Source organism: Mangifera indica, chromosome 5 (genome assembly GCF_011075055.1).
Source record: "Mangifera indica cultivar Alphonso chromosome 5, CATAS_Mindica_2.1, whole genome shotgun sequence".
Taxonomy (NCBI): Eukaryota; Viridiplantae; Streptophyta; class Magnoliopsida; order Sapindales; family Anacardiaceae; genus Mangifera; species Mangifera indica.
Window position 1 is genome coordinate 15808911 of NC_058141.1, and position 23809 is coordinate 15832719.

General features: G+C 34.9%; 4 protein-coding genes across 9 annotated transcripts; all 4 read left to right on the forward strand.

Moving 5' to 3' along the window:
• The first annotated feature begins 453 nt into the window (after nucleotides 1-453).
• LOC123216034 (transcription factor bHLH137-like) lies at nucleotides 454-3306 on the forward strand. Its single transcript, XM_044636385.1, has 8 exons — nucleotides 454-1168; nucleotides 1296-1484; nucleotides 1686-1751; nucleotides 1886-1954; nucleotides 2133-2216; nucleotides 2338-2526; nucleotides 2630-2756; nucleotides 2868-3306. Exons 1-7 carry the CDS (start codon nucleotides 779-781, stop codon nucleotides 2720-2722), a joined length of 1080 nt encoding a protein of 359 aa, XP_044492320.1. The 5' UTR covers nucleotides 454-778; the 3' UTR covers nucleotides 2723-2756; nucleotides 2868-3306.
• Nucleotides 3307-6780: 3474 nt separating this feature from the next.
• LOC123216397 (sialyltransferase-like protein 2) lies at nucleotides 6781-10270 on the forward strand. The gene is made up of 10 exons (XM_044636815.1): nucleotides 6781-6931; nucleotides 7529-7777; nucleotides 7868-7882; nucleotides 8619-8674; nucleotides 8881-8970; nucleotides 9105-9207; nucleotides 9287-9395; nucleotides 9602-9733; nucleotides 9872-9962; nucleotides 10036-10270. Exons 1-9 carry the CDS (start codon nucleotides 6781-6783, stop codon nucleotides 9957-9959), a joined length of 993 nt encoding a protein of 330 aa, XP_044492750.1. The 3' UTR covers nucleotides 9960-9962; nucleotides 10036-10270.
• Nucleotides 10271-10924: 654 nt separating this feature from the next.
• On the forward strand, nucleotides 10925-12546 carry LOC123217059. Its single transcript, XM_044637806.1, has one exon. It carries the CDS (start codon nucleotides 11306-11308, stop codon nucleotides 12263-12265), a length of 960 nt encoding a protein of 319 aa, XP_044493741.1. The 5' UTR covers nucleotides 10925-11305; the 3' UTR covers nucleotides 12266-12546.
• Nucleotides 12547-19113: 6567 nt separating this feature from the next.
• On the forward strand, nucleotides 19114-22149 carry LOC123215467. Of its 6 annotated transcripts, none has more exons than XM_044635570.1 (3): nucleotides 19114-21067; nucleotides 21574-21688; nucleotides 21823-22149. In XM_044635570.1, exon 1 carries the CDS (start codon nucleotides 19362-19364, stop codon nucleotides 21015-21017), a length of 1656 nt encoding a protein of 551 aa, XP_044491505.1. In that variant the 5' UTR covers nucleotides 19114-19361; the 3' UTR covers nucleotides 21018-21067; nucleotides 21574-21688; nucleotides 21823-22149. The 6 variants fall into 6 exon arrangements, with proteins under 6 accessions (XP_044491505.1, XP_044491509.1, XP_044491506.1 ...); XM_044635574.1 differs by having other exon boundaries at nucleotides 21901-22149; XM_044635571.1 differs by having other exon boundaries at nucleotides 21920-22149.
• The last annotated feature ends 1660 nt before the right edge of the window (nucleotides 22150-23809 follow it).

Below are 23809 nucleotides of genomic sequence, written 5' to 3' on the forward strand. Positions count from 1 at the left end.
ATCAAACGGCTACAAGGACGCAGACCGGCCTCCTTTGATCAAAATCCTAATAGCAAATTGGATTAGTGAATTTACCAAGATAATAAGGTCCACTGGTCCAGCCTAACGCTTATAAAGACTTTGTCAACAGTAATAATCAGAGCAGCAGCAGGGGTTGAATTAAGTGCAATGGAAAGCAGTCCAAACTATCCAATTGTTGATGATCACACAGAAAAGTAGCTTAAACGAGACACTGTTGATAATTTCTATGAGCAAGGGTACTTTGCAAAATACAAGGATGCCAAATCACTATCACCGTATACAGAAGCATACGTTGTATGTGTATATGCATCTCTGAAATTCTGAATCCCTGACACCTTTTTTATCTTAAATGAAATTCACTGTAAAGTAAATGAATGACAGCAGTCTTCTTTGTTTTCTAGTTGCCCCTTACTAATAAAATAGTAGAAAACTCCATGGTTCATAATTGAATTTATGTGTGCAATTAATATTCAAGTTGATCTAATTCATGTGTTCAAACTTGAAGAGAAAGAGAGAATTGAGATAAGACCAGTCAAATGGATTGATACTCTGCATGGAAATGAGCTTACATTTTTTAAAGAGGCTAGTTTGCTTGTTGTTCTCTCTCCTCCTGGTCTTTATATAAACCATAGTTTTGTTGCAGACCCATTAACTTTTCTTGACTGCCACCAAACTGCTTCTCAAGAATCACAATTTCAGCCTTCTCTTCATCACTTCCTTGAAAACTAGCATTTTTTAAACTTCGAAGCTCTTAAAAATGTCAGCTTTTTCATACCAACAACACCACCATCCTTTTCTTCTTGACTCCGTTTTCTTGCCCAATACTAATCCCATTAAGGTGTCTGGCTTTATGGAGGAGGAAAATATTAATATCCTTAACTCCAACTTATTGTCTCCATTTAACCCACCCAAACCTCTTGAGGAGATTCCTCTTGATGCTAGAGTTCATGAAACTAGCTGTGTTGATTGCAGTTCAAAGGTTGTTCTTAGTGATAATGAGCCTTCTGTGACCAAAAAACAAAGCACAGACTCCTCCACTGTGGTGGATAAGCTTGAAAGTGGTGAGCAGGTTACTCAGACTCTGCCTCACATGAACATGAAGAGGAAGAACAGATATGGTTCTTCTCCAAATTCTTCTCAATCTAAGGTTAGATTTTAAATTATAACATTACATAGAGTGATTTGTCTTTACTTTTTCAAATCCTTGATGTCCTGCCTTTTCTGTTTATAATATTGATTTGTATTTGGTTCTTATTTTTGTGTTATTTTATTAGGATGCGAGCGAAGTGAAAAGCAAGAAGCAAAAGAAGTGCAAAGATACCCAGAAAGATGAAGAAGATAAGAAACCTAAAGCTGAAAAGAGAGAAAAAAAGAAAATTTCCGATGAACAACCACCTACTGGTTATATTCATGTTAGAGCCAGGAGGGGTCAAGCCACAGACAGCCACAGCTTAGCTGAAAGGGTACTACTTGAGACCCTATGTTTCCATCGTTTTAAATTTCAACCTTCCCATTTTACCCCCACCTAACTAACGTAATGTTTCTTCAGTTTCTAATTAGACATAGAAACAGATCAATAAATGACCGTCAAGCCCACCTAACCTAATGCTATTGCGTCAACTTCTTCCATGTTTATTCATACTAGTTCTCATTACTGGCTACAGGTCAGAAGAGAGAAAATTAGTGAGAGGATGAAAATATTGCAAAAACTTGTTCCTGGCTGTGACAAAGTAAGTTCATGATCAGTACAGTTCTCTGACTTCGCTTTGTCTTTTTTAAATGAATAATGCATGGTTTCCTCCTCAGTATTTCTCTGATGTATATATATTTCTGACATGCTTCATGTGGTTTGGCTTGAAAACAGGTAACTGGAAAGGCCCTCATGTTGGATGAAATAATCAATTATGTGCAGTCCCTGCAGAATCAAGTGGAGGTATATATATGTGTGTGTGTGTGTGTGTGTGTGTGTGTGTGTATGTATGTATGTATATATATAGTATATGTTATGTATAATTAAGATAAAGTGGTTATAATAAGATGTTAATGGTTTGTGTGCTTGCTTTTGTAATGCAAGATTCAGCTGAAATGTATACCTTTTTGTGTATTTTCAGTTTCTGTCAATGAAACTAGCTTCTGTGAACCCCATGTTGTATGATTTTGGAATGGACCTAGATGCATCCATGGGCAGACCAGAGGTAATTATAAAGGGAAATAGTTAAAGATAATTCTGTAGTTTAATTATAGCCATCAGTATTATTAATGACACACTAAAGCTAATGAGATCTTTGTCTCTGTCATGAATTAATTTATATGCAGAGATTGAATGCCATTTCTTCACCAATGTCATCTCTGCCACAATGCAGCCCTTGCCCTACCCAGCTCACAACTTTTGCTGATACCACTACCATCACCACCTACAACACATCTGATAACTATCCTGTTCTTGATACTGCAGCAGCTTCACTGTTGCTTCAACAAGGGCAGAGGCCAAATGCCTTCTCTCAGGTTTATATTATCTTGTTCCATCTGCTGGATCTACCACTTAAAATTCAGTAAATTAAAAAATTATAATTTATATGAGTGTTAGTGACAAATAAGTCATTTTCAGGATAATGGAAGTCTGTTTTGGGATGTGGAGGACCAAAAACAAAGTTTTGTCAATTCATATGGGTTCACCAACAACTTGTACTCTTTCCATTAATTTTTCACATAAAGCTGCCCCTACAGGCATCTTGGTAAGCTCTCATGTCCTGTCTCTTGTTAGAATAAATTAATCCAACTCTAATAACTTGTTTATACTCAAATATATATCTTCGTCTCTCTTGACTTGTGTTATCTTTTTCCAGCCTGCCTGGAGATTTGAAAGCCCAACCGAAACCAGAAAAAAGGAAAAAAAATGAAGTAGCAGTGAGGCATGAAAAACAATAGACAGAAAGCTTATTTTTCAAGCGGAGTTTGATGAAGGGAGGTTGTTGTTCACCAGGAAAATTAAAGCTCAGGTTCCAGTAGAGTAAAGGGGCATCTGAAGATGAATAATGAAAATAAAAAGGGCAGCAAAACCAATGGATGATAAAGAAAGAACACCAAGCCAAGGACACATAAAACCGACCAAATAAGACCAGATCCTTTAGCAGATCCATTTCGACTCCATAAAGTTGCTCATGCACAAATTCCAAGAACCTTTGGTTGTTAAATCCAGACACTTAATTATTTCCTGTAAAATATAATATTATATAAAACATTTGTCTCTTATTCTTGCAGTTATTACAGTTATTTTTGCCGTTATCTCTTTTACTTTCTCAAGTCTCTCTTATCTCTGGTTACTGGTTCTAATGGACAAATGGATCAAAGCCCCAAAAAGATCAAAAGATGTATACAGTTTCTTATTCACTTATAGCATCTGTTCTTTTATCAATTCAAAATAGGATCCTGATTTGTTTGTAGCCATTCAATCCATCCTTTGGCTTTTCTTTACCCACCATTTTGCAAGTAGGATAAATATCCGGCAATTTCTTTCCCACTTTATTTTTACTGTGACATTGTATGCAACTACTTTAAATATATTTGATATATATTATTATATAATTTGATAATTTTAAAATAAGAATAAGGAACAATATTTTGTATACTTACTTTAAACACATAACTACGTATATATTTATATGTGTCATAACATGATTGAATATTATTTTATCTTTAATTCAAAATCATTTACTCATATGATAACACATATAAATATATACATATTGTATATCAAAAATACGTATATATAATTTTATTAAAGAATAAAATAACACCTAATTATATAAATAAATACTCATTTATGTATTTTAAATAGATACGTATAACATTACCCGTATTTTTATCGCTAATTATAGTATGCCCAGAATCATAGTTAACGGATGCTATACTAGGAGTATGTATATAAGTTAAAAAAGACCATCATAAATAGGAATAATTAAGGTATTTGTGAGAATAATTTTTTTATACTTTTCATTAGAAATATGTACCTAGGTTCTTTTTTAAATACCTGATTTCAATATAGAAAAATATTAATTTCTTGCACAAATAAGTGATTTCTTAAAAAATAAAAAATAAAAAAAGAAAACAAAAAATCATTTTAAAATATATCTTTGCAAATTAATACTCCTAAACACTACAGATAATCCAAACTTAGAGCCATTGATATTATATCATAGTAAGAAAAATCCTCAAAACAGAAGCCATATTGTCTCAGTAAAAATCGGAATACTTATCAAATTACAATTGGATCATGTCTATCCTCAAATTGCAAAAAGGCCATTAAATCAGATTCTTGTCATATTTTGAATTAATGATTGCAACATGATAAGTAAACCAATTAATAACTAATTACATACTTATGTTTACCTTTAATGATTGCTGATTACCCAAAATAGAGAGTTTACCCATTTGATTAAACATAATGAATTGGACTTGAACCTGTTTCATATTCATGCGGCCCCATGTGTCGCCTTATCCAACCAATTAATCAGCAGAAGAATCGAACAGACATTGATTCGACTAAAGAATTTGACACACATGGATCACTTCAATGGCTTATTTGTAAGCATTCTTGACCCAAAAATCAAACGACTATAAAGAATTAAATATATATTAAAAAAAATATTATATTTAGAAGTTGCCGCAGTTGTGAATACAGACAGTGCATGTGATTCTTATGTTCCATCTGTACTCTATGCTTACCCACTTGTTGATTTTGAACGCCCAATTGGGAAAAAAGGATCAATGTATTAATGTTGATCCACCAAGAAGATTATTCAGTCTTTTTCATCATGTGCAATGCCATCTCCATAGCCGTCAGTCGCCTCCAGAAAGAGCTAGTTTCTTGGTTTCTTTTGCTTTATCTCTATTTTTATCAGGATAATTACATCACCGTCTTTCTTAAGAAAATCTTGTTCAAATCTATCTCAAGTAGTCCCTTTTAATTTCAAGTTTATCTCTCAACCCCTTCTCCATCAAAGATAACCTTTAAAGATTTATTTAGTTGGAATAATATTTTATTATAAAAAATAAAAAATTATTATAAAAATAAATTACTTAAAATATTATTAGTATAAATTATTATTATTATATTTGATAAAAATTGATAGATATAAATAATTTTTATATTTTGTTGAATGTAATAAAGGATAATATGATATTATTTTACATAAATATATTTAAATATAATTATTTTTAAAAAAATAAATAAATAAATATAAAATTATAATAAAATCAAAATTAATTTGATAATCTTTTATATATTATCTGTTATATCATTATTGATAACAGATTAAAAAAATAATATTAATAATAAAAGATAAATTATCCAAATAATATTTAGATAGCATGAACCAAAGACATCTAAAAATCAAGTTAATCCTTAAATATAGATTAAAAAACATAAAGTTAAAGTGTTGTCAGTGGAAGTAAGGAATATCCAATATAAATAATGACCCTATTAAATATACTCTTAATAAATTCTCTTAAGTTTTGAGGGTTGAAAAATGATTTGAAATTGAGAGGACACAACTTTAATTTAATTAGATGCTGTCTGTCATCTTCATTTGACAAAGTATAATCAAATTGTCGTAACTGTCCTGAGAACTACACGTATGTTGTTGCAGCTTACAAGTAATGGTTTGTGACTCACCAACTCATCAATTTTGGCTTTGGGGTCCCAACCCTATGTTTATTGTTTTGATTTTTTCTTTTTTTTTTAAATAATAATCTGCTGTTTACATCTTAGCCATCCTGGCAGAATTTATTTAATTATCTTTATTTAGATCGGTGAATTAATTGGTTTATTTTAAGGAGTTTCCTCATAATTTGATTTCAAGTCGAAGGGGGCTTTTTTAAAAAGCTTAACTCCAGAATAATCAGTAAGAAAGATCATAGTGTAATAATCATGCAAAGAATCCTCCAAGTTAAGTATGAAGTATCAGCCTTGCCCTGTCTTGTACCTGGAGACTTCTCATTTACTGTTGATGATGATATAGGGACATACATAACCCATCAAAATCTTGATGTGACATGACCCTGATATGTATGCATAAGCATCATGCATGCACACTTGTTAACATGGAGATCCTTCTTGGCCCTGCCAAGCCTCCCATCGGTCCATCTCTATGCATGGTGTGTCAACATCTCATCTCATGGCATGGGACACCCATGCACATTAATTTGACTGTGATTAGAGATAGATGTATAAGCTTAATTGCCTTTCATTGTTTAAGCTGGCCGACAACCATTTATGGTCATCTTTAATTTGCTCTTAATTTGACCTGTCCTTCACCTAGTAAAAATCTTACACGCTCAAAAAGAAAATATTTATGCAACAAAGACTATACCATATCATGTTATTCTTCATGTGGATCTTTGATGAAAAGCATTCATCAAATTCTGATAATTAGTCAAATTACTTTGTCCATACATATTTATTCGACGAAAACGAGCGTGTTGCAAAAAAATGGACCACAAGTAGTGCTGCTTCTTCTCTGAAACATTAAAAAGACGACAGAAAACACTTCGTGGTTGTGTTTCCGATTGTTTGAACCGAACCTTATATGCAAATAAATAAATTAATAAAGAGTTAAGTGAGTAACAACCGCATTAACTTAAAAAAATTCTACACTGGTTCGCTTATTTTGTTCCTTTAGCCAAAAGATAAGAACGGGGATTATTCTGATATCAACTTGGTTGTCAATCCATACAGTGACCCAGTTTAAGCGGGACCAGATGGTTGGGACGGTGCAGGCTTTGGTGACAGCCAATGGGACCAGGGTCCTAATGGAGGAGCAACCCCGCATGGGAAGGCCTCTCTTCTCCATTGAATTGGCTTGTCTCTTTTGTGGAATAGATAGAAGAGGGGAAGAGAGGTGTAAAGAAGGTGACATTGATTTAATATTTGTGGTGTCCTCGTCTCTTTTTCTTTAGTACCAAAGGCATGGGCTGTCTTCCAAACAAAGGGTTATGGACTAGGCTTCTTAATTGCTGCCACTTGTGTTATGTTTTCCACTCTTTCTTCTTTAACCCCATACATTTTTTGCAGATGCTTGCTTTTGCCTACCTCTTGTTTGCTCAAAAATTGAAATATACTTTAACAGACTAACATATGGATAAGTCAGAATTTGATAAATTACAGTCAATCTAACTTGCAATACTGAAAATCATCAAAAAGGAAAGAATAACGGTTGATTTTTCTTTACCATGACTTTCCAAAATGAAAATATTTAATCTATTTGTATTTGTAGTTTAATTGAGATCCTGACGACTATAAAAAACTACAAAAGCTTTTTGATGGTCTCTGGATCGATCATTCGTCTCATGGATAATGGGCCTGAATTCTTTGGAACATTGGGCCTTTGACTGTGAGCCATGTGATGGTAGTTCAAACAAAGAAAAAGTCCGACAATAGTCTGGGCTTAGTTGGGCTTCGGTCCATATAAATAAAATGGTGAGTCCAATCCAAGTTCACTTAATAAAGTTTGGAAGCCTGAACATATACCAGGCTCTTCTCCAAATCCAGAGGCAAAAACAGATCCGTCTTTGATTATTAATCCAACAAGTTTGGTTGAGAACCATGTTTTGAACTTGAAATTTCCAACGGCATCAACTCACCAACAAAAGTATGAAAGAATTGCATTAGATTACGCTACTTCAGTTGGGGTTTCTAGTTGCGTTATCATCTGGACTTGCTGCCATCTCATCTACATCACTGGAGTTTTTACCTTATGTATGCGCCATCTTCCTCTTTTCTACATGATTATTTTTATATGTTGATTTATGGATTTGTCTTTTTAATTTGATATGTTACGTTCTGTAGATTATAATAGGATTTCTGATTGTCGAAAATATAAATTGGGCTTACAAGTGTGAAGATTGAAACCCATGTTACATAAAACCAATTGGCTTATGTTAAGGTCCAATTCACACACTTATATACCACTCTCTTATGTTCTATTTATTAGATGTGGGAGTCTCTTTCTTTGAGTCTTCAACACCCCCGCTTAAGTGCAAGCACCTAGGCTGTTAAACCTGCCTTTTGGCTCAGCCGATTTTTGGCTGGGTGCGTTGTCACTTGTATCCAGGAACACTTAGGCTGTTAAACCCGCCGTTTGGCTCGCGCTCTGATACCATGTCGGAAATATAAATTGGGCTTACAAGTGTGTAGATTGAAACCCATGTTACATAAAACCAATTGGCTTATGTTAAGGTCCAATTCACACACTTATATACCACTCTCTTATGTTCTATTTATTAGATGTGGGACTCTCTTTCTTTGAGTCTCCAACACCCCCGCTTAAGTGCAAGCACCTAGGCCGTTTGGCTCAGCCGGTTTGTGGCTGGGTGCATTGTCACTTGTATCCAGAAACACTTAGGCTGTTAAACCCGTCGTTTGACTTATGCTCTGATACCATGTCGAAAATATAAATTGGGCTTACAAGTGTGAAGATTGAAACCCATGTTACATAAAACCAATTGGCTTATGTTAAGGTCCAATTCACACACTTATATACCACTCTCTTATGTTCTATTTATTAGATGTGGGAGTCTCTTTCTTTGAGTCTTCAACACTGATGAAGATTGTGAAGCATTGGAGTCTCTACAGAGTGGTTTACAGAAGTGTGTGGTTAGATCTATTTTTTAAATGCTATTGAGATTGAATTTGTAGTTTATTGGCCTGAATATTTTGATGGGTGTGCAATATTTTCTAACTTATTGTTATTATGACTACTCGAGATGGGTTTATGACGTTGATATCATGCTCAAATGAGTGTTTGTGTGTGTGTATCTTTTGTAGTATAGAGAACTGTAATGTTTTGTCTTTGGGTTCAGAGGGCAAATGGTTTAGTTTCACAAGCTGTGAATGGTAAAGATTACTGCCATGTAACAATTAAATTTCATTGTGATACTGTTCCCAAATGGGTAGGTACTTGTTTACTGGTTTAGTGTAACATTCGTGTTAATGGGTACAATATTATTAATAACATCTTATCACGGATTTCTTTATTGTTCTGTGTAAAGATGGATTATGACTTGGTTTTCTTATAAATAAACAGAAAGATCCTAAAGCTGGGGAACTCCAAGGTTTATCAATGAGCTTTAATCTTTGTGAAGCTCTAGCTACATGGGAATGGCGAGTAGTGTTGCACCTGTTTAAAGGTTACCCATTTAATATGCATGTTTTATGTTTGTATTATTCATTACAATTGATTTGTTATTTGATGAGTTGGTTGCTCAGCGCGAAACAGTACCATGGTTCTCACGAGGAGTTCATCAAGGCTTTGCAGAATGGCTGGGCCTGGGATGAATATGCTTGGCGTAGGATTAATAAAGGAGTGCTTCTACTAGTAAAACAAGATTGCTGTCTTTTTAGTTTTGGAGATACTAAAAAAATAATTGGCTGCCTTTATTTGGAATCACTCATAAAAATAACGTGTCACTCAATACAATACACCATAAGTTGCTCTGTGGATGCTCATTTTTGGTACTTTTTTGATGAATCAATATTTTCAAGTTGGCTACTTGTAGTTTGATGTGGTTCATTTTATTGTAGTAACCACTGTCAGAATAAGCCTTTATGCATGGAGAAGCTATCACTGGTACTCCCTAAAACATCACCGTTTTTCCTCCTGCAGTTTGGCTGGTGTGCTGTTATTGGTAACTGGGGGGATCTTTTGGAAACAAGGTTTGGGAAGGAGTTATGATGCTGTGCTGTTATTAGAGAAAATGAAGCCCTCATCTGGGTTTATCTACAACTATATTGGATGCCCAAAATTGTGCTATTTAACCCTGAAGTAGTACTTTTTCTTATTTTTTTTTACAGAACCATACAGACTATGTGGGCAAGAAAAGTACATTTTGTCTTCTTAATGGGGAATCTTCTAAAGCTCTTGATGAAGTTGTGGAGTTAGATGGTATGAGTACCAACCCACTTCTTATTAGACCCATTGAACATAACCAGAGACACTAAAATTCTGATTTTTGCAGAAACAAATCCCTATTCATGACATCATGAGCAAGATGATAAAGGCACGTATGTTGTTCTCATGTAGCTTCTTCTGTATGATTGATTTTTCTTTGCAAACTGGTGCTTCTTGTTGCTGCACATGTAAACATTTTTATAGGTTTGGAAATCCTTTTTGTGTGTGGAATGGCTAAAACCTAAACCATACGTGTTGAAAAATTATGCTTTTGAAATTTTATGTTTCCAATAATCCTTTTTTTGTTTTTTTTGTTTTTACATTCACCTCCTCATCCTGGACTTCTCTTTCATTAGTGTTCATGATATTTAGTGAATTTACAATTTTTAATCATCTTCAATGGTCAGTACTGATGTAATTTATTTTTGTTCATTTTCATTATGAGAGAACCACTGTTTCCCACTCAAGGTTTTGTTCATTTTCTCACCTATCCTTAAAATTCAAAGATTAGTTTTAGTTGTCAAAGAATGTTTTCATTTGTTTGTTGTTTATGTATTACAAAATTCATATCATTTGCATCCTTATAATACAACCAATGTACTTTTTTTTTTTTTCACCAAATTAGAAATTTATCACTTAAACCTGATTAAGGTGAGAGAAATAGTGGGTGTGAGAGAAAGTATGACTTATAAGGTGATTTGTCGAGATAAAAAAGTGTAAGTTCGGTAGTGATAATAGTAGTGATAGAGAAGAAGAGAATATTGATGCAAAATTGATATATAAAGTGATGATATGATAATTAAAAAAAAAAGTGAAATATTACATGACAAAATAACTTTCTAATACTATGTTTAAATTCTTTTTCCTTAAATTAATTGAATGTGAAAAATTATTATTTTTATTTATGTTAGCCAGACTTGAAAGTAAGTGTTAAATGTAATTAATTCATTCATTAGAAAACAGTAAACACAATGAGTGAGTAAATAATTTTTGAGTTCACAGCAACTCAGCAAGTGTAATTCGCTCTTACGGCAGGAGCGTATTAGCGTAATACCTGACGAACAATTAACACTTGTTGTTTCACTTCCGCCCTATTAACTAATAATTCACTCGACAGTCGACTCAACCCGAAGACTATTTCTCTTCTCTTCCTCTCAGAAAACGAAACAAGGAAATCCTGGTTCTGCCTTCAGTTTTAATATCTTACTTTCTTTACATATACTCGCGAAAACCTAGGGTTTTGTTTTATCCTTCCTTATCTAAATTTAGGTTAAGATAAAAGTGGCAAACACTAATTTGAGAAGAGAAAGATATTTCTCCTTTCTTTATTTCTTTAAATGGGGGACCCTTCGGAGGGTCAATTAAATGGTGTCGTCGCAGGGGGAGGAGGAGGAACCATGTTGGTACCTTCATCTGAAACCGTTGGATCAAAGCGTCAACGAAGGCCAAGCGTCAGATTAGGTGATATCGGTGGTGACCTCCATCACCACCAACTATACGACTCGCACGTAAGACGAACCACCGCTGGCGCCACCACTACGACCGTCGCTAACTCCACAAAACAATTCAAGCACCACCATATGACTGCTCTCGATCACAGAAGAGAGGCAAGTAAGTCTTCAAAGACTCGAGCTTTAACCAATTTAAGCGCTAATTCTGGTGAATTCACTGAAACCCTAGATGAAAATCTTGATAGTGTTGCAATTGGGAGTTGGAAGGTAAAGGATTCGAAGAAACGAGGATCTGCAAAGAGGGGTAGGTCTAATTGGGTATCCAAAAACAATGAGACCCTAGGGGATAAAAATAACAATAACAATAGCAACGATAATGTTACTAGCCACTTTGAAGGAGATGAAAAATATAGTGGAGGAGATGATATGGAAGATGGGTATCGAGGCTTTGATATGGAAAACTCGGAGAGTCCTTTAAAAGAGCACAGCCCTGTTCATTCTCTCGAGAACTTAGCTGTTGATGGGCACGAAAGGGAGGTTCTTTATTACAATAGGAGAGGAATCGCTAGGGTTAATAGGGAATATAATGATGGGGTGGAGTTGTCTGGGCCGTCTGATAATGATGTAAGGGATTGGAATAGGAGTGGGAGTGAAGATGGAGTGAGGATTTGGTTGAATAGTATAGGGTTGGGGAGGTACGCACCAGTTTTTGAGATACATGAGGTAGATGATGAGGTATTGCCAATGTTGACATTGGAAGATTTAAAGGATATGGGGATAAATGCTGTGGGGTCAAGGAGGAAAATGTATTGTGCGATACAGAAGCTGGGAAAGGGGTTTTCGTGAAGCTTTGGTCAGTGGGATTTTAGTATTCGAGGAAACATTTAGTTGTCAGCCATGGCAATGTAAGGTGCAATGCAATGTCTGAACTACTTTGAGCATTTTAGTTTTTTCGTTTTCTTATGTGGTTCTGGCAGTAGTCTTTTTTTGGAATACTAGGCTTATTTCTTAGTGGTTTTATTCATGCTCTATATATGTTTTAATCCAGTGCAATTTTCTAGTATATAGTATCATGATGGATATGCTGAAAGTCTTTTTGGTAATGAATGCTGATAACATTGGTCCAATATGAGAAATACATCTAGTTTCATGAGGTTTTGAGGGAGGATGAGGAAAAGGAAATACTTAAGCAAGGGAGCTGATGCAATCCTGCAAAATACAGCTCAACACAACAATAATGATAATGAATTGGTGGCAAAATATTAAGGAAAAAACAATTGAGTAATGAGCTGGAAAGGAATTCTTTTATTTGATTGAAACAAGAAAACAAAACCAGCAATATACTACTATGGGTCAGTAAACAGAACACAAAGCAATTCCTAAACAATTACAAATATACTGGTTTTTCAAGAGGCCAGTTCCCTATACTACTCCAGACCAATTCCTAATTTCTTGTTGCTCCCCTCTTCACCAGCTACCTCCTTTTATACTCCTTTGCTCTAACTGATTTACTAAATTCTTCCAATTAAATTCAGCCACATGAACCCTTCTGGATTCATCTTGATCACTTCCCATTGGTGCCATAACAGAATCTTCCTGAATGCTAGAGTCTTCTTGAATTGCACTATAATCTTCCACAATTTCCCCAAACTTTTTGTGCCTGTGGAAATATACCTTAGTAATGAGGGCTTTATTAGGAGCTAATTTCAAGTATTATCCTTTGACTTTCTCGCCAACTGTGGAATGAAATATTGTTGGAGAACTAACTTATTCAAGTTAGATAATGCTTTTCTTGTTCATTAAGAAAGTTTTAACTTAATTGAAGAATTGAACGGCATCCCTGTTCCATAATTATGAGAGTTAAAAATCTAATTAGATGTATGCGTGATACTGTTTTAATTTGTCGTACCTTGAGGGAGCTTTCTAACAGTTATTGAAGTTAATTTTCTGCTTTGCCTATCATGTTAAAACAACTTGAATGGGGTCTATATCCTCAGCTCATCTAATTTGATATCATGCGACCCATATCAAATTAGTTAGCTTGCTATTCTGTTTTCACCATGGAAGTAGTGGCTTTTTGATGGTTGATGATTATAGCATTTGATTTTTGATGACTGACTTTTGTCCATGAGGTGCATGTAATGTTATTTACTGTATTATATCTAGTATTCTGTGCTTATTTGGGAGAGAATATGTATAAGGGAGGAAACATTTTGTGCAACTCTTTTTTGGCATTGAGAAACAAATCTTGGATGTTCTATAGTACTTTTTCGTTGTGGTATGAATGCACTTCTGGAAGTTGTCATCAATTAACTTTATTAGCATATAGTGGATCTAATCTCACTAAATTTGTAAATTTGGAACTTGAAATTGTTAGCAGCCAATGCTGATAATATAGGAAAGCTTTAGTAGGGCCATTTAAGTGTTTAAATATGCTATGATGCTATGGTCAGTTTCCAGAGCATCTTCCTGGAAAAGGGATCATTGAATTGTTAGGTTTTTGAAGATGCTGAGCAATTTAGAAACCCAAATTTCTTTTGGCTTTTGCTTTGAACTCTCTTTAGATATCTGCATCTGATTTTTGCTTTTGAGGAGAATGGCCTATTGTCAAAAAATTATATAATCCATTTGGTGGCCGAAACTTAATGAGTTGATGATTCATTATGCTAAAAATGTTGATTTACTTTTGAAGGCATATTGTATTTCTTTTCAAGTTATTTATCTTGGTTACTTATTTCATATAAGAAAAATTATACAATCAGTCTTACATTAGTTTTTCTAACTTGTTTGTCTGATATTTGACATAAAAAATTTGTCCCATTTAAACCTGAAAGTAGTAACATTTTGAAGTGAGCGTTGGGTTCTTGATAATCTGGTTCAAGACATTCTGGTTGGTTTGATTGAAGCTATGTTCATTTGTTAGTATAGTCTTTAAACTCATTTGCAGAAAATATATATTATCATATAACTCTTCATGTAAATCATGAATAGGAATTTCGAGTTCAGTCATTCTCTGGACAAATGAAATTGCATAAATGATTGATGCCTGCCTAGTGAGACAGGAAAGTGGGTCATTTCTGTTGGTCTCCAGGAATGTATTATGCCTAGGCTGATAGAAGATTTTAGTAATTGCACTCCATTCTATTGATCAGCATATTTTTCGTTTTACTTGAAGTCATCTTGCATGTAACGGTGCCCTGGGCTGTGTGTGTGTGTGTTGAGTGTAAGTGTGTGTGTATATTTTTATATATAAAGGTATATCGGTATATCACAGCTGTACCGGGGATTCAAATTCACAATTGCTTGATGATCTTATCAGGTCTTTGATCTTTAGGACTTGAATCAAAGTATCAAAACAATGAAACTTAACAGGCAATGCGGAAATGAGCGCCCCATTGTAATGCATAATTTCACATGGTGTACAAGCTATTTTCTGAGTTCTAACTATGTGGTGTTTAGTGGCTTGTTCCTCAAAAAAATTTACAACTACGTGGTGTTAGATACTTTATATATGTATATATATTTACACGAGTAACAAAATAAAGAATTTATCCAACAGTGCAATATATCAGCAAAACTAATAAAAATATGTGAACAGATTACTGGGGGTTGGAGACATGAAATGAGACCTCTTCTTTGTATTGTGTTAGACAGGAAAATAAATTCGTCATTGTTTGCTGTTGTTTTATTCGTTTTATCAAGTGGCATATCTTTTGAGCTACTCCTGAAAATTTAAGATTTTATGCTACATTATAAAGCATTATTATTATAGGCAGGAATACCATTATCTCCAAAGAACCTTAGACTCAAAACCCACCTTCTATGACTCAACTTTCAAGTTCTGTGGGTGGTTATTGAGCCCCTGTAAGTTGACGACAACAAAAGTGATGGAAGTCATATATAAGCCTGCTCTGTGTGATCATCAGCCTCCAAATTACAAGTAGATAAATATCCGAATGGAAAGATTCCAGAAAAGACCCAAATTTTAATTCCAGTACAGTAGCTATCAAACGCAATAATGAGTGTCTATAAACATGATCTGTTACTGTTATTAATATATTTTCCCTTGCATGCATTTTTCATCACCGGCTGCAGAAGACTAATTCATTTTAATACTGAAATTTTTGTCAATTATGTCAAAAAAAAAAAAAAAAAGGTTATATTCACTTTAAACTGAACTGTCTTACCAAAGACTGATATAAAGTTTCTCTATTTATATAGAAATCTTTATAATTTCCTAATCCAAAGACCAGTGACGGATCAAAAGATAAAATTTAAGGGATTAAGATTAAATAAAGGTTAAATATAAGGGATTAATAAAAAATAATAAAACAAGGGTCAAAATAAAATTTTATATATATATATATATATAACTAATTATTTTTCAAATTTAAAAGGTCAGCTGGTCACTTTTGACTTGTTTTGTTTCTAGCACCACCAAAAACATGAATATGTAATATATATTTGTAAGTATAATATGAAATGGCCAACCTCATGGATGATGATACATGAGTTGGAATGTAGAATGAGGAGTGAGTGAATTGATGGAACAGACGATGGTCTAGCATGAAAGATAAGAGCTAGTCAGCTAGCCCAGGATGCCTGCACAAATATAAACCAATGAAGGGCTTTTTACTTACTTTCAATTTAAACCCTTCGAGTATGGTAATTTAGGCAAGTCATCCTTGGCTAGCAGGCAACATCAACAAGCTCTTCATCTACATACAAGACCTCTCTTCCTCTACAAAGTGAGGAGTACACCGCAGTGATGTCTCTGCACTTCTAAACCTCTATTTATAACCACCCATCCAGATTTTATTGACTTATTTTAATGAGAAATATTAGATTCCATTTGTATATAATTGGACATATATGAGCGTATAGTATACAGAATATATTCTTCTGAATACAAGGGCCCAACAATATCCATAATCGAAAGCTTAAGTCTGGAAGTTGATTTCATGAATATGGTGTACCCGTGAAACTCAAGAATAATTTTCAAGGATAATACATACATAGGATACAGTATTATTACGACGTGAAAAGATAAATTAAAGGAGAATAAGTGGGGAATTTTGCTAAGTGCAGTGGTTTATTAGCTTCTTGGAGAGGCCACGTAGCAACTTCAACTTGCACTGAATCAGTTCATTTGACCTTTTCACTCTTTCAAAGTATGAAAACGATTTCTATGTTCATCAATACGTGTCTTGTAGAATTATTCTCCTTACTTCCATCCCATGCAAGTTTTGAAGTTGCAACTCCAATACACAACCTCTGACCAATCAAGTTCTTCACAACACAAAGGAAAGGAGGTTCAAAGAATAACTCTTGCACATTGTCACAAGCCCTCAGGTGGGAGCGAGGCAGTGCGCCGTTCCAATGCAACCTGCACGCACACAGCGGTACAATCAAACTCCAGTCAGTCTCCAACGAGAATATAACGTCAGTTTAGGTATGTCCAACCCACTTTCAACAATCAAACAATTGTAGTCCAATTTTAGCATATGCCCACAGTTTTTATAAAAGGCTGGTTGAGTATTTGAGAGAATAATTTGTCTGTAAGAAGGAACTTCACCTGAGTCAAACTGTCTCTTCGGAGGGAAACTAACCACATCGAACAAGTTAAACCCCAAGTTCAGTGATTAGATAAATTAAAAGTTTGATTTCAAAATGTTGTTAGAGATAACTTAAATTCATATTCTTTTATAAATGAAGAGTACCCATGGGAGCTTAAGAGAAAACATTTATTGTTACCTAAATTATTCTCACTAGATCTAGTAAAAACTCTAGAGCATAAAGCATCTGCATTCCTATCAACATAAATTCATGTTTATCACAATATAATATTATGTTTATAGCACGATTTAAACAATAACCACATGTTAAAACCTTTATTACCAGTGTAAGGAATAATATTTGACTAAAATAAAGGAACAATCGACACGAATCAGTGAACCAGAATGAAACACGAAGAAGATATAAAGATGAGTCCCTAATTGTTCTTGACCAGCCACATCTTTAAGACTCGAAAGCTGATTTAATTGTTCTAGATACTAAAAGCAAGAAATACCATTTCCCCACCTCAAGAGAATGTCAAATGTCAATGCCTAACTTGTAGTTTTGTTCTCGTCTCTGACTTTTCAGATTTATCAGCATCAATATCACATTCACATCATATTTTCAACTGTGTATATTACTAATTTTCTTATCCGTATTAATGCAGGGGGAATTCTTTCCCCCTTGATATTCCAAGCTTCTTTAATAAGAAAGCAACACCCCACATTCCTTTACTTGAATTTAACTTTTTGCTCTCGGTTCTTCTACTAATGGCATAAGAAGAATGTTACATGGACTTTTAGTGCCCAAATAAAAAATCGGACCAGTCTTGATGGGTTCACATGGACTTTAGGCAGGCCCAGTTCAGTGATCTCTTATATTCAATTCACTTCCCCCTTTCTGTCTATGTAATGAACCAACAGTGGAATAAATATTTTCTCTTTCTTCTATCATTTCGCATTCTCTTAGTGCATCTCATCATTTGTCTTAATCTGCTAATAAAATACATAACATAAAGCTAACTGATATGAAAATGATGGGGAGCAAAAACAAATGGTTCCCAGCCCCCAATTGGCATGGATTTTATAAATAAGCAAAGTTCCACCTCAATTGTGAAATAATTAAGAAAATCCGTCATTCTGTACTATATTGACATCGTTTAATCAGCTGAAAGTGACCAGTCAACACCGTTTTTGCACGCAAATGAATAAGCCATTGCTTGGTGAATCAAATTGGTGGTTGAAATCAAGAAAATAATGCACAGAATACTAAATTTGTCAGTCTTTGGTACCCTAATTACAGGCCATATTTTAATAGCGTACTTGGTAAACTGCTAGAATTAGAAGGCCACCTAACACTTGACTTCCCACAACACAAGCAAAGAAAAGTTTGATCTTCAATTTAATCATCCGCACAATAATTGCATGGATTTTTTAATAATTATAAAAATAAAATGGAAACATATATATATATATATATATATATATATATATATATATATATATATATATATATATATATATCAGTAATAATTTCACTGCGATTATGAAATTCACTATCAAATCATTGAGATAAATCGGACGGCTATAAACAAGTAATGATAATATTTTGAGACGGTGGACTTTGGAAGATAGCTATCGCTATCTTCATAAAGGCGGCCAATTATTATGATTATTCCACTCCCAAGTCTCAGCCAGCGCTCTGACTTTCTGAACGCGACCTTTTTGGCTCAAATCAAAGCTTCTCCTCTCTTACGCGCCTTAAATAACCAGTGTTAAGCACGACTCAATAAGGGAGGCCAGTGACCGGGACCACGTGCTGAGACGATGCTTCTTTTTATTTCTTACAAAGAGAAGGTTTAGGTTAGGTTGGAGTTTTTCCATTGAATTAGTTATTGAGTGTCCTACAGGATTTTCCAACCTTCTAAAGGTTTATACGACACCGTTTTTACCATTAGATGCAGATAATCCTAACAATATCCAAAATTTTGGTCTACCTTTTTCACACAACTTAGCTGAATTAGTTACTGTCAAGTAAAGTCGGAATATTTGTTAATTAATTTTTACGTCATAATTATGAAATTAACTGTTTTTAAATCATAATGTTGGATTATTAGATAAGATAATTAAGTAGAACAGCATGAGACGGCAGTGAAGTGATAACCACGCTCCTAAGCTGCCTCTGCTACTCAATTCTCATCGTCTCCGCCTATTTCTTCCTCAACCTTTCTCGCTGGCGTACTTAGACGCTGAACCCTAACCTTTTTTTATCTTTCCATTTACCACTTTTATATATCAATCAATCAATCAATACACTTCGGTCCTTCGGATTTGATTTTGCGCCGAAAAAATACATATATATATATATATACCCGGTGTTTACCGCCATGAAAGTACCAGAAACCGACCCTGTCACTCTTTCAGAGCACCTCGTCTCTTCGTTGCTTGACCAAATCCCACTCATTACCAACTTCAGAGGCAAATGGGCTATCATCAAAACAAAGCTCCTTCATCTCCAAACGCAGCTTCAAGATTTCAACGACTTTTCAACTGCTACCTCCAATCCACTCTGTCTCGACCACCTTTACTCCATCTCTCACACCCTCAACGACGCCGTTTCTGTTGCCCAGAAATGTCAAAGCGTTAATTTAACCCAAGGCAAGCTCAAGACCCAGAGTGATGTTGACTCTGTTTTGGCCAAATTAGATCGACACGTCAACGACTTTGACGTTTTGATTAAAAGTGGAGTTCTCCAAGATGGTGCTGTTTTGTCAGGTTCTGCTTCGAAGAGGGAGACCGTGAGAGCAGAGTCGAGGAACTTGATAACTCGGTTGCAGATTGGAACCACCGAGTCGAAGAACTCGGCGATCGACTCACTTTTGGCGATTTTACAAGAAAATGATAAGAATGTGATGATCGCAGTGGCTCAAGGTGTAGTACCGGTTCTTGTTAAGTTATTGGACTCAAGCTCCTTGGAAATGAAAGAGAAAACCGTTGCTGCGGTCTCTAGGGTTGCGACGGTTGATAGTAGCAAACATGTGTTGATTGCTGAAGGTTTGTTGCTGCTAAATCACTTGCTTCGTGTTCTTGAATCAGGAAGTGGGTTTGCAAAAGAACGAGCTTGTGTTGCTTTACAAGCTTTGAGTTATTCTAAAGAAAATGCGAGAGCAATTGGATGTAGAGGTGGAATTTCTTCTTTATTAGAGATTTGTCAAGGTGGAACGCCTGGTTCACAGGCTTTTGCTGCTGGGGTTTTGAGGAATCTTGCTGGGGTTAGTGAAATAAGGGATAATTTTATTGAGGAGCATGCCATTGCGGTACTGCTTGGCCTTGCGGCTTCTGGAACTGCAATTGCACAAGAAAATGCAATTGGGTGTCTGTGTAATTTGGTTTCGGATGATGAAAGTTTGAAGCTTTTGATTGTTAAAGAGGGAGGTATCGAGTCTTTGAAGAATTACTGGGATTCAATTGCAAATTTTAGTAGTCTTGAAGTGGCTGTTGAGTTGGTAAGGCATTTGTGTTCATGTCATCCCATTGCCGAAGTTTTAGTTTCTGATGGGTTTGTTGTTAGGCTTGTGAATGCATTGAATTTTGAGGTATTGGGTGTGAGAGTTGCGGCCGCTCAGGCTGTTTATGAGATGGGGATTAGTTCTAAGATAAGGAAAGAACTGGGTGAATGTGGGTGCATTGGACCTTTGATTAAGATGCTGGATGGTAAGGCTGTGGAAGAGAAAGAAGCTTCTGCAAAAGCATTGTCAATGCTTGTGTTGTATGCAGGAAATAGAAGAGTTCTTCGCAAGGATGAGAGAGGGATATTGAGTTTAGTTCAGTTGTTGGATCCTCTGATCCAAAATTTGGATAAGAAATACCCTGTTGCTGTATTGGCTGCTCTTCTTCATTGTAACAAGTGCAGGAAACGAATGGTTACGGCTGGTGCTTGTGCACACTTGCAGAAACTTGTTGAAATGGATGTTGAGGGTGCTAAGAAACTTTTGGAAAGTCTTGGACGTGCTAAGATTTGGGGTGTTTTCGCTCGGCCGTGAAAATTGAAGAGATCTTCAACTGGTTGCAATATGGAACAATTTACAAGGAGGTTCATAGATCCATATATATGATAATTGTGTTTATGTTGATTTCTTGTTTTTTCATTACTTGATCTTTTTGTCCATATTGCTTGTTAATTTGCGTAGTAGTAAATGTTGCTAGTCAAATTGCCAATGAATACCTTTTATGTAGAGACATAATCTTGGTTTAGTGATCTAATTGGATTGAGATTCTTGTTTTTAACCCAGACTCAGGTGATAAATAGTTTCCCTGAAACTATGGAACTTGAAATTTGGAAAACATTCTCGGCTATTCCCTTCTATTATATGGGAAGATTTATTCTAATGTTTCCCTGATTGAAGCCGGAGGCCACCTTTGATGACTTTAAGTATTCTCAAAGGCCGCTAACTGATTTTTTTCCGTTAACCCAGTGCATACAGAGGAGTAGCTAGTATCTGATTTCATGTTTAACTTGATTAACCTTTGTCATGATTGTGATTTATCTTAGAATATAGTCTCAGACTAATTAATCATATTAGTTTTATTGTTTGATACGTCTCTTGTAGTTATGCAGAATTCGGTTCATCTGTTAAAGATTTCGATGCCGTGTGAACTGCCCGTTAAAATCCTCCAACAAACGTCTCTGTGGAATTAATAGTTACCTACACTGGTAATAAATTACTCTTCCCCTGGTCCATATTTTATAGTGTCAATATTCTGGGTCCCAAATAATTGAACTCATTTATATTATATCGTATGTTTTTCCAATATGAGTATTGATTGATATTCTGGCAATTATTTTAGACAAGTTTGGTGGGATGCATAATATGGAAGAGAATATCTAAAATTTCTGGTTCTAAACCATGTGCACATGTTCCTGAGCATGTGCATTTGCTTGCAGATATCTCCATTTCTGTTGGCGGTTACCTAGCAAGCAAGGATCTACAACTATTTTGTTTGCATAATTGCGTTTGCCCAAAGCAACTACTAAGCGGTTCAGTCCTCTTCCGTGTTTTGTGACGACTTTTTAGGATATGTTGACCTTTTTCAATTACTTAATTCAGTTCTATATTTGACAAGTTGAATCTTTTTTAGTGAAATAAAAATTCATGGAGGCTTTGTATGGTACAAGAGAATGATGTTATGGAGCAAGTTTGTCTTTCTGAAAAGACATTATTTGTTATCAGGTCCCAGTTCCTGAAAAGACATTATTTTCTATTTTTACTGTGTCTTTCTGATCTTATGGAGCAAGTTTCTGTTTCTATAACTCTGTAATCTTACTAAGGATAAGGATAATGCCGAAGATGGAATGCATATTATGAGTGTACGTTTGCCATTACAATATGGGTATCCATTAAAATTTATAAAAATTCACTGTATCCTAATCCTACTTTCACTTTTAATCTCCCTCAAAACTCAATGACAAAGTAGTTCGCATTGGTGATGGTGATTTGGTTGTTTTGCAGCAAGGCAGACTTCATGCAAATTAAATAACTCACCACTACATTTGTCAACCAAGTCATCTGTTGCAAAGTCTCCTGCTCCTACCCAAATGAATTTGCTTTTATAAATATATAAAGGTAAGAGACTTGCAATTAATAATAAAATAACGTTTAATATGATTATTCTATATATTAGATTGAATCAAGCGTGAATTCAATGGTAGCCATAAGATTTAGCTTATCTAAGATACCTGGTAAAATCGTTTTTAAAATATTGATAATCTTATTCCCTAGAATTAGTAATTATTTTTAAGTCAATCTAAGATCACCCGAACTAAATGAAAATTAGATTTATTTTACTACAAAATTCAATAACATTATCAAAATCTTTGTATGGACGAGATTGAGGAGATTTCTTAAGAAAAGAAGAGCAGAAGAATTGTCTACTTATTATGGCCTTAAATTTGTGCATTCTTCATGGAAAGGCCAACGTACCTCCTAAACTTGTGTATAGCAGATGTAAACAACTTCCTATCTCTTCTTGAAAGTTACTTAGCAGACTGTTTGATGTTGCAATCATATCTTTCTTAGGATTTTCTGTTGGGGGGAGGCATGGGTTAATACCCGTACCAAGGCCTGACCAGTTCGCCGCACTGGTGGGTCGAACAGGCTTTGCATTTAAACAACACGAAAGTTGTAAAATAAACATGAAAATGAAGAAATTTCAATTAAAGTAATAACAATTATGGTTTTAATTTGTGGCAGCACCCAACTCACATGAAATTTCAGTATCCTAATGAGTTAACAAGAATTATCCAGCACCAACCAACATTCAACAAAAGATATTTAGTCAACAAGCAATTACAAGTTACAACTAGGCAACTAGTCCACCAGTTCTACTAATTCCATTCTCATCTATCAAATTCAACAATGTGGCAACCAGCCTTTGAGACAGCTCTTCACTCCATCTTTTCCATGCAAGTGCAGTGGCATCCAAATCATCAATGAACTCCTGGAAAAATAAAGACATTGCGAGGGCAAGTCTCTCTGAAATACAACCTCCACGATGTAAATAATAAACAGTCAACATTGAGACCTGTGAACCAGTGCAAAATCGTTGGTTCAATTGCTGGTCAAAACAGTTCAAAGGCCTAAGTCTTGACCAGACCGGCCAACCAAAAGTTCTAATATTTCATTTACTGTAAAAGAAAATGCTTTTCAAAAGTTTAAAATCACTGGGTATTGCCATTAAGCTTTTCCAATTTATAAGGAAAAACCTTCCCTTTAGGGAAGATGGAGGATCCGTACAGGTTTTCCCAATCAAGATCCCTTCTCTATAATTTGGTGAA